The following is a 10,666-nucleotide window of genomic DNA, read 5'->3' as shown; positions in this document are numbered from 1 at the left end:
ATTTATGCATTGGCGAGAAAGGGTATATATGGACACCAATTTATATAGTTGTTCTCTCAGAGAAATACAAATTTGGAATTTCAATCCATAAGTTTAAATTTGGAATTTGGTGGGAATGCTAGATTTGAAATTTGTCTACATAAAGTTGGGTCTAGATAGAAGCTTCAACAAAGTGATAATGGCTGCCAAAACAAGTTTGGTCTCTTATATTAGTGTTGAGAGGAACCATTGGTCTTTGGTAGCGAGGGTAGTTCGTGTCTGGATGCATGGTGGCTGATTTGAAGGTTGCTGTAATTTTATAATTTGAAATCACAAAAAATTTATGTTTTTTTACTGCATTTGACCAAACATACCAAAATACGAATGTTTGTTTTACTGCATTTCACCAAACATACCAAAATACTAATGTTTTTAACACTGGTCTACAGGTTTCATAAGGATATAAAAGAGTTTGTCTTATAAATAATAAATGAAATGCATTAATGGCTTGAGCTCTTTGATAGTTTAATTTTGTCTTATATAATAAGCATTTTGGAAACTTAATCTGACTATTCAAATGAATAGCCAATAAGAACTGAAGCAATAAATATATTAATAATGGAAGACGTTAAAAAAATTAAACAAAAAAATTTTAAAATAATAAAATTATGTCTTATTAATATTAGGAGTAATTTTAGAAAATATATAAATTTAAAATAAATTTAATTGTACTAAGTACGTTAACTAAATTCTTCAAGTTCAGATAGATAATTGAATTTTATAAATAGAATTAGGTAGACTAACTGGTACTACTTTCGTTACTTTTTTATTTGTCTTTTAAATTTTTTATGCAAAAGTAAAAAAATGCAATAATTTTTTGTTATCTTAATAAAATAGCTATAAAATTTTGTATTTTCTCATATATATTTCACAATAAATTACATATGTTTAAATTAATTATAAAATAGGTCAAAAGTTAAGATAAAATCCTCGAAAATTATTGTAGACCACAAAGTTATGATTCCCATTTTTTCAACTCATGCAAGAGAGACACAATGTGAACTTTTATATTGAAAACGCGTCTACCTTTCTAACTTTAGTTTGAAAACACGAATTAGAGGAAAAGCCATTATATCCCTACCTACTAAATGCATGTTGGAATTTGGATACAATCCGGTAGAACTCATAAATCCTTGTCTGTTCTGTTCTGCTGTATATCGTTTTTTCTCACCATGTTATGTTACATTGCTGCTTCTTCGCTAGCTCTTTCCTTTTAAATACCACCCTGACTGAACCTTAGCGCAAATTAAAACTTCACTTTCAATTATTTTTGATAAAGTTCTCAACTTCATAGAACAACAATAGCTAGCTAAGAAACTAAGAAAGGGGCAATCCATAGTCCAAAAATTGTTGGGGGAACCTTGTCTTTCGAGGGATTGCTTATTCTACACTAGGTAAGAAGTAAGAATCCTTATATACTCAATAATTGTGATGAATTATTTTGTATAAATGGCATTGTTCATCTCATTCTTTTTGTTTATTAATGTTTACAAGGAATAAATTTTTTATATCCTCGTAATACTTAGTCCATTGTAGTTAACTGTCCTTATTCAGTAACTTGATCTAGTATTCGATTGTTTGTTATAACTTAATTAGTGATTTTGAGTTTGAATTTGGGATATATAGCTGAATTAAATACTTAGAATAAGAGTTGGAACAACCCATTTTATTTTAGTTAATCCACCGCACTTTTCATCTTATTCCATCTAATTTTTAATTGTTTGATCTTAATTTAACATGAATTAGCTAGACGACATAGAATTTAATGTGCAGAGAAATTTGTAATTCTGATCAGCCATCTTTTACCTCACTCAAACTCAGCATCTCAACGACCCTTCAACGTTTAGTAATTACCTCATGAAATTTGGGTGTAAACTGTTTGAGTGCTGCTTCACTAGCTCATCTTCTGACAAATTTCCAGAGCACAGTAAGTTGAAGTGGCGAATCTTCCCCTACAAGGACCTTGCAAAAGTCACAAATAATTTTGATCAATCTCATTGTCTTGGAAAGAGAGGCTTTACCACTGAATATTATGGTAAGAGAACATGAAGTAGCCCTATGACAAAAGACTCACAGTTATCCAATCATAATAAGTTTGTTGATTTTTAGGACAGTTATTTAAAAGTCACATGAAGGATATAAAAAACTTAAAAGGACCATACTATAGGAATATTTTCTTCTGATTATTTACTGTTTTAGGAAAATTTGAGGATGGATGTGAGATTACAGTCCAGCGCTTTAAGGAAGACAAGCGCTACATTTTGCAACAGTTTATCAATGAAACTGTTATCCTAAATTACTTGCCTCACAAAAATATTGTATCAATTTACGGTTATGCTTCTCATCATGAGGAATCCCTGCTAGTGCATGAATACCTATCCAATGGTAATCTTGCTGCTCATCTTCAAAGTGAAATAGCCAAAAGCAGCAAAATTCCTTGGCTTACACGATTGGATATAGCCATTGATACTGCAAATGCGTTGGACTATCTTCATTATCATGGCATCATCCACCGCAATGTAAAGTCTAGCAACATTCTCCTAGATGCAAACTTTTCTGCTAAAGTTGCTAACCTTCATTTATCACGGAAACTTCCTGATGGAGTTCCTGTCCATGCCACCCATGTTACTACTGATATAATAGGGTCAGGTGGTTATGTAGACCCAGAGTATATGACAAAAGGCTGGCTTAGCGTAAAAAATGATGTTTATAGCTTTGGGGTGGTGTTGTGTGAGCTTCTATCATCGAAGCTGGCAAAATATTGGGTTCTGAATGAAGAGGAAAATCTTGCTACCCTTTTAAACAGAAAAATTGAAAACCAAGCTTTGGTGGAATTGTTGGATCCAAGACTTGGCTTCCAATCAAACCTTAAGATCAAGAGTATGATGACTGCTACAGCTGAGCTTGCAGCTTTGTGCATGCAATGTCCACAAGATCTAAGGCCAAACATGGAACATGTGCTAGAGATTCTCAATGGCATAAAGCAAGGGAGATACGAAACAAACTCGATAAAAGGTATAATAAGGCCATCTTTTTACCTTTTCCTTTCTCATGGATTTCTTGCTTTTATGGGCTTTTGGTGTCAACAGACTGGGGATAAAAGTTTTTTGCTCATGTCTTATAATACTCACATCTCAGCTTTGAAAATCTTCCACCATGCTGAACTTGAAGAAGCTACTAACAATTTTGGCACTTTCCTTGGAAAGGGAGGGTATGGCTCTGTGTACTATGGTGAGAAGCTAATTATTCTACATATTTTAAATAAGCCTCCCCTGTGAGAAATATGCACATATCTATACTTGTTCTGATGTAGTGCCATTGTATTATAGGAAAACTTCAAGATGGGAGAGAGGTTGCAGTAAAACGTTTTCATGATGAGAACGAGACAGAAAAGACCATTAATCAATTCATGAAAGAAACTGAGATCTTAAGTCTCCTGCACCATCAAAATCTGGTTTCACTTTATGGCCGCACTTCTTGCCATTGCAACAAACACATGCTAGTGTACGAGTACATTTCCAACGGCACTCTTTCTAAACATCTTCATGAATCTTCTTGTGGTAAACTACCATGGCAGACTAGATTCAACATTGCCATAGAAACTGCTGCTGCCTTGGTATTTCTTCATGACTCAGGTATCATCCACCGTGATGTAAAAGGGAGTAATATTCTGTTGGATGAAAATTTTACTGTTAAAGTTGCAGATTTTGGACTCTCACGGTCTCTTCCAGATTATGTTACGCACGTTTCAACTATTCCAGTAGGAACTCGTGCTTACATAGATCCTGACTACTATGACTCAGGAAGGGTCAGTGACAAAAGTGATGTCTATAGCTTTGGGGTGGTCTTGTTTGAACTCATATCATCCAACCCCCCAAGATTAATGGAAGGCACAGATTATGTTAGTCTTGCACAGTTTGCAAAGAGAAAAATCTTAAACAAGGAATTAAACGCAGTGGTGGATCCAAGTTTTCTGTTTGGTTCTGACAAAAACATTATGGAAATGATAACAGCAGTGGCAGAGTTAGCATTTCAGTGTGTGCAGTGTCCCAAGGAACTCAGACCATCCATGAAACAGGTGCTAGATACCCTTGAGGGCATAAGGAAAGGAACATGGGGATTCAACCAGGTAACATAATCTTTATTTTTTTTAGTGGGGTACAAAATGGCGCATACACTATGTTATGAATAGAACACATGAGGCACCACAATTGCAAGCAGCACCAGCAGAAGCACAATCATTATCTGAAGGATCACGGGTAATATCCTGACTAAAAGAATGCTGATGTGGCAGGATGTTATTGGCTCCCAAAGATCACCTTGTCTGCTATTTTTATAATTCTGTTATGAGCAAATCTTTTCTGTTATGCCCTGTAATCATAATCAATAGGAATGTTGTTAGCACTAAACCTCTATATAAAGAAATCAATCATATGTAAGGAGAAGCAGAGAAATATAATCAGAATTTCTTCTCTTTAATTCTCTTTTTCTGGAGGTCTCCTAGTCCTCGAACTTTAGGATCATAACCCATTAGGTTTAAACTTAAAAGATCCTATCAATTTACTCAAATTGATGTCATTAGAAATTTGTTATTTATGTTTGAAATATTTAGAATGTTAAGTTTAGATTTAAAGATATTATCAATTTGTCTTAAAATTTATTTTTTCTTTTAAGATTTGGATGTTGTTAGCATTTGAATTTTGCATTACAGTATAGTTCTATATACAAAGCTCAAGAAACAATGTTTTTGAATTTTGTATTACAGTGGTTCTATATACAAAGCTCAAGAAGCAATGTTTTTATATTCTTTATTACAGGCTCTATTATTGAGTAGTTGATAATTTGAAATTGTATTTAATTAGTATTTATATATATTAGTGATTTTTTAATTTACAATTAGTTAAGAGATTCAATTTGATAAAACTATCTGTTATAGAAAAATAATAAATAGTACAGTAATTAATATTAATAATAAAAAAACAAATTTCTAGGTCTTAACATTGCCTTTTCAATTCCACATTGCAATCCCACACTGTTAGTTTGCTAGCCAGTCACAAATTCTGCAGAACTCATCCATAGAAATCCAAAACAGAAAAATAAATATATATTTTAAATTAAATTTTCCCTAAGTAATTTTTTTTATTAAAAATTACATTCAGCACAAGAAGTGCCAAACTCATATACACAAAGCATGTTGTCTAGAAAGCCAAGAATGGCATACCCATACAACTTTCCATCCCACACCATTTTTCCAGCCCGCTAATAAACACAACGTGAAACAATTACTACAATTGATGTCTACACTAAAGAATTCTGCAAATGGCAACCATGCTGCTGAAGAATAATAAGTATCTGTAGTCTAAAAGTGATTAATCTTCTTTTGGGGTCGCGAGTGTACACAAGGTGAGTATTTTTCTCACAACATAATCTATTTCATACTGAGACCCTCTATCCCAATATGCATATAAATGAGAAAAATATATAAAACGTGAAATCTAATTAAATTAATTGTATTCAATAAAATCGTAAGTAAATCTATGTGGATAAAATATTCACATTCACTTCAGTGTTACTAAACAAAACTTCTCATAAATATTTTCAGCTCCAAACAAGGTCGTTTAATTAACAAAAGAATTCATGTTAAGCAGAATAAAATAAAGTAAAATAATATGTTCAGAATATCATGTAATTCAAACAGAAACTTATGCCCCAATTTCACATCCTATGAGAGCATTGCATTCCGACATTCTTTAGCACGAGGTTCCTTAAAGTAATCTACCTAGTCATCTACTCACAGAACACAAGGTTTGAGATCATCGCAGGATCCAAATACAAACAACACACGGGGAGTGAGTCATCACATTCATCAACAAACAGAGATAAATAAAAGCATACAAATATGATATAAACATAACAATAATATAATTATAACACCAATATAGGTATAACAAGACTCAACTTTGACACAATTTGTATCATTTCAACACTCAACACATAACATCACTTGTCCTAAAATTTAATCACAAATTACATTTTGCGCCTTCACGATTAATCACATATTCAAGACAACACATCTCAAATACAATATCACATCTCACACTTACACAATTCATTAAATACCATTACATAACAAGTCACAATCATCATTATACTAGTGTTATGCAACAGATACATAAGACTCAATCATATATACAATGTGGTACCATGTCAGTGAAAAACCTCGTCGGACGCCTAGGAGTACATGACAAGGCAGGCCATACACTAGTAAGTCAAGGTCACTATCACTAGGCAAAATCATAGGAAAACTAGTCAGGATCACGCTGTTTTGCGAGAATGCTTCAATCATATGAGATCGGCACAAGTTTAAAGAAACACTCAAACCAAGTGTATTTACCCCAATGCCTAGACTCCGAAGAGTCTACCAGGGTCTTCCCCTCCTGATTCAAGTCCAACCCAGAAATCATTTTAACACGTAGGCTTTTTCTATGAATTATAGAAAACATACGACTCCTCAATTGTTCTCAAAATAATTTTAACTCGTCGCGTCTCAAAGTGATTCAACTCGTCGGGTTCTCACAGTAGATTCCATCACAATACTCGTTGCACATTAACTCGTCACCTTTAAAGGATCTTACAATCGTGTGAATTTACGGAGCATAGTTAACAACTCAATTCACACAAACATCTCAATATATGTGTGATCTCACAATTTAACACATACTCAACTTGTCACTTACATACAATTCATCACACTTTCATAATTCCAAGACATCACATTATCACACCTCATGCATTATATACATATCTCACAATAATAATATTAATATGTTATATTCATATGACTAATCATCTCATTAAAACAGACATTTAAAATCATACATGTGCCATTGAAGTTTGAACTATGCAATTCACATAATTACTCAATTATTTTTAAAATTATTTTAACCCATCGTGTCTCAAAGTGATTCAACTCATCGAGTTCCCTCAGTGGATCACATCACAATACTCGTCGTTCATTAAATTTTTGCCCTTAAATGGTCTTACAGTTATGTGATTGTACAATTCATAACTCACAACTCAATGCGTACAAAACCTCAATACACATATATCTTACAATTCAACACATACTCAATTTATCACATACACTCAATCTCAATCACAATGTTATAATCCCAACGCAATATATTATCAAATCTCATGAATCATATAAACATCACACAATATTAATATTTACATGGCACAAAACACATATATATTAAATCAAATTATATTATTTTCAATTAAAAAATTAACAAATAATTAAACTAAAAATACATTAAAAGTATTTATCATTGAATCTTAATATATTAATTTCCTTTAATTTAATATTATTATTTGAACTATTAATTCCTAATTTATTTTAACAATTCATATACATATATATGTGTTATAATCATCAACACCTAATAAGCTTATGAGATCAAAACATGACAGAACATTTCTAACAATCTAATTCTCATGTTAATCTAATAAATCTTGTTCAAAACACAAATGAATTATAAAGAAATGATTTTATTAGAACCTAACCAAAAACTTGGATCCACTACCTCGTTGAATTGCTTGTTTAAAATTTTTCTCTTTGCATACTGTGTGAGAGTATCATCATTTGTGCCTTCCATTAAACTTGGCGGATGGATGATATGAGTTTGAACAAGACCAACCCAAAACTATAGACATCACTTTTGTGACTGACCCTTCCAGATTCATAGTAGTCAGGATCTATGTAAGCACGAGTTCCTACTGGAATAGTTGAAACATGAGTAGCATGACCTGGAAAGAGACCGTGAGAATCCAAAATCTGCAACTTTGACAGTAAAATTTTCATCCGGCCAGCAGAATATTACTCCCTTTTACATCATGGTGGATGATACCTGAGTCATGAAGAAATACCAAGGCAGCAGAAGTTTCAACGGCAATATTCAATCTATTATGCTATGGTAGTTTACCACCAGAAGATTCGTGAAGATGTTAGTAAGAGTGCCATTGGAGATGTACTCGTAAACTAGCATGTGTTTGTTGCAATTGCGAGAAGTGCGACCCTAAAGTGAAACCAGATTTTGATGGTGCAGGAGACTTAAGATTGCAGTTTCTTTCATGAATTGCTTAATGGTCTCTTCTGTCTCGTTCTCAACATGGAAACATTTTACTGCAACCTCTCGCCCAAGTTTTCCTAATACATTGGCATGCATCAGAACAAACATAGATATATGCATATTTCTTACAGGGAACACTGATTTAAAATATGCGGACTAATTAGCCTCTCACCATAGTATATGCTTCCATACCCTCCCTTTCCAAGGCAAGTGTCAAAATTGTTAGTAGCTTCTTCAAGTTCAGCACCGTGAAAGATTTTCAAAACTGAGATCTCTGAATTACAAGACAAGAGTATGAAAAAAACAGAAAAAAAAACCTTTTACCCTGGGTCTGTTGACAAAAACACACAAACAGAAGCTAGAAAACCAAGAGAAAAAGGAAAAGTGCATAATATGGTTTTCTCATACCTTTTAATGAGTAAGAGTTTGTTTCGTATCTCCTGGCTTTATGCTAATGAGAATCTCTATCACTTGTTCCATGTTTGTGATGCACAAAACAAATCAAAGCAATAACAAATTCAATAATAAAGTAATAGATAACAAAAATAAATTTTTTCAAACTTGCATAGGAGCACCAATAAAATATAAAATGCAAGATAAAAATTAAAAACACACAAGAGACACAATTTGTTTAACGTGAAAAATCCCTCAATTTAAGGGTAAAAATTACACTCAAGTCAAAATAGAGTATCAATGCTTACAATAGAGACATGAAACTCTAAAATGCAGAGCAGAAAATGCGAAACACTTATCTCCCTTTCTAGATATCATTTTGACAATCGAACCAGGCAATTTGAATTATTACATGTGTAAAACCTGCTGTCCAAAAATCAGTCCGATCCAACGGTGAACGAATCCGCAATTGCAATCTCCAAAACGCTCTTGGGTGGGTGTGCAAAAATTACAATGATTTTCTCTCTCCTTTCTCTCTCAATGTTTTGTAATTATTTTTTTTCTCTCAAATGAGTTTCTCTCTCATCTTAATTTGATCTCTCTCCACTTAAATAAGTGAGACAAAATGAATCTTTTCATTTGGACATTTACTCCACATATGAAGGAAGTGTTGGACATTTTAGTGTAATTGATCTCTTTATTATGTTAAAATAAGAGTGCACGCTTGTTTTAATGTAATAACGAGATGTTCGGTTTAGGCAAAAGGTTGGAAGTTACATGGAAGTTACTAACTTCCATCAACGGTTGGAAGTTACATGGAAGTTACTAAAACTTCCATTAACGGCAATTTTTTAAAAAATAAATAACTTCCATCAACCGCCAAAAACCACCTGTTCTTTGATTATAAATAATCATTCTGGTTCAGAAAGCATAACATGTGAAAAACTCACAAGATCAAAACAAAACTCTTGAATTATAATCTTCTGATTTTATCCGATTGAACAATTTTGGTTGAACCCCGAAATTTGATTCAATCTGAAAGTGTTTATACACGACTTCAGATTTATCCAGGATTATCTCGATTTTCAAAATTAACCAACAAAAGATGCATCAAGGTATTGTTATGTATATTTATTAAATACAAAAGATGAAGCTCTTGATAAATTTAAAATTTATAAGAAAGAGGTAGAACTTCATCAAAATGGGCTAATCAAAACTCTTCGTACGGATAGGGGAGGTGAGTATTATGATCCGGTTTATTTTCAATCTACTGGAATAATACATCAAACTACAGCTCCCTATACACCACAACAGAATGGTGTAGCCGAAAGGAAGAATAGAACCTTGAAAGAAATGGTGAATTCCATGTTATCCTATTCGGGTTTAAGTGAAGGATTTTGGGGTGAGGCTATGTTGACAGCCTGTTACTTGTTGAACCGAATTCCTAACAAAAGGAATAAGGTTACCCCATATGAACTTTGGCACAAAAAGACACCAAATTTGAGTTATCTCAAAATTTGGGGATGTAGGGCTGTAGTCAGGCTTACAGAACCTAAAAGGAAAACCATAGGTGAAAGAGGTATAGATTGCATATTTATTGGATATGCTGAACATTCTAAAGTATATAGATTCTATGTGCTAGAATCTAATGATTCTGTTGCTGTGAACTCGGTTATAGAGTCACGGGATGCTATCTTTGATGAACAAAGGTTTACATCTATACCTAGGCCAAAGGACATGAATTCCATGTCGAAAGTCTCAGTTAATATTGAGGATATACCTTTAACTAGTACTGAAACTAGAAAGAGTACGAGAGTAAGAAAAGCTAAGTCATTTGGTGATGACTTTCAACTCTATTTGGTTGAAGGGTCAAGGAATGATATTGAATTTCAATATCAATATTGCCTTAATGTTGAGGAAGACCCAAAGACTTTTAGTGAAGCAATGGCTTCAAGGGATGCTGTATTCTGGAAAGAAACAATCCAAAGTGAGATGGATTCCATCATGCAAAATAATACATGGAAATTGGTTGACTTACCTCCTGGATGTAAGCCATTAGGATGTAAGATGATCTTTAGGAGAAAGATGAAAGTGGATGGTAC

The 10,666-nt window shown here is 33.2% G+C and overlaps 1 protein-coding gene across 4 annotated transcripts; it reads left to right on the top strand.

The window, feature by feature from the left end:
* The first annotated feature begins 1,103 nt into the window (after positions 1–1,103).
* LOC114418636 (LEAF RUST 10 DISEASE-RESISTANCE LOCUS RECEPTOR-LIKE PROTEIN KINASE-like 1.2) lies at positions 1,104–4,518 on the top strand. 4 transcript variants are annotated; one of them, XM_028384089.1, is made up of 4 exons: positions 1,104–1,433; positions 1,861–2,074; positions 2,239–3,270; positions 3,369–4,518. In XM_028384089.1, the coding sequence occupies exons 2-4, from the start codon at positions 1,897–1,899 to the stop codon at positions 4,175–4,177; spliced, it is 2,019 nt and encodes a 672-aa protein (XP_028239890.1). In that variant the 5' UTR covers positions 1,104–1,433; positions 1,861–1,896; the 3' UTR covers positions 4,178–4,518. The 4 variants fall into 4 exon arrangements, with proteins under 4 accessions (XP_028239890.1, XP_028239889.1, XP_028239888.1 ...); XM_028384088.1 differs by having other exon boundaries at positions 1,813–2,074; XM_028384090.1 differs by having other exon boundaries at positions 1,105–2,074; positions 2,239–3,054; positions 3,178–3,270.
* Positions 4,519–10,666: the final 6,148 nt, after the last annotated feature.

Source organism: Glycine soja, chromosome 7, assembly GCF_004193775.1.
Source record: "Glycine soja cultivar W05 chromosome 7, ASM419377v2, whole genome shotgun sequence".
In the NCBI taxonomy this organism is placed as follows: domain Eukaryota; kingdom Viridiplantae; phylum Streptophyta; class Magnoliopsida; order Fabales; family Fabaceae; genus Glycine; species Glycine soja.
The sequence above is the reverse complement of the archived record's forward strand: the minus strand, read 5'-3'. Positions and strand labels throughout refer to the sequence as shown.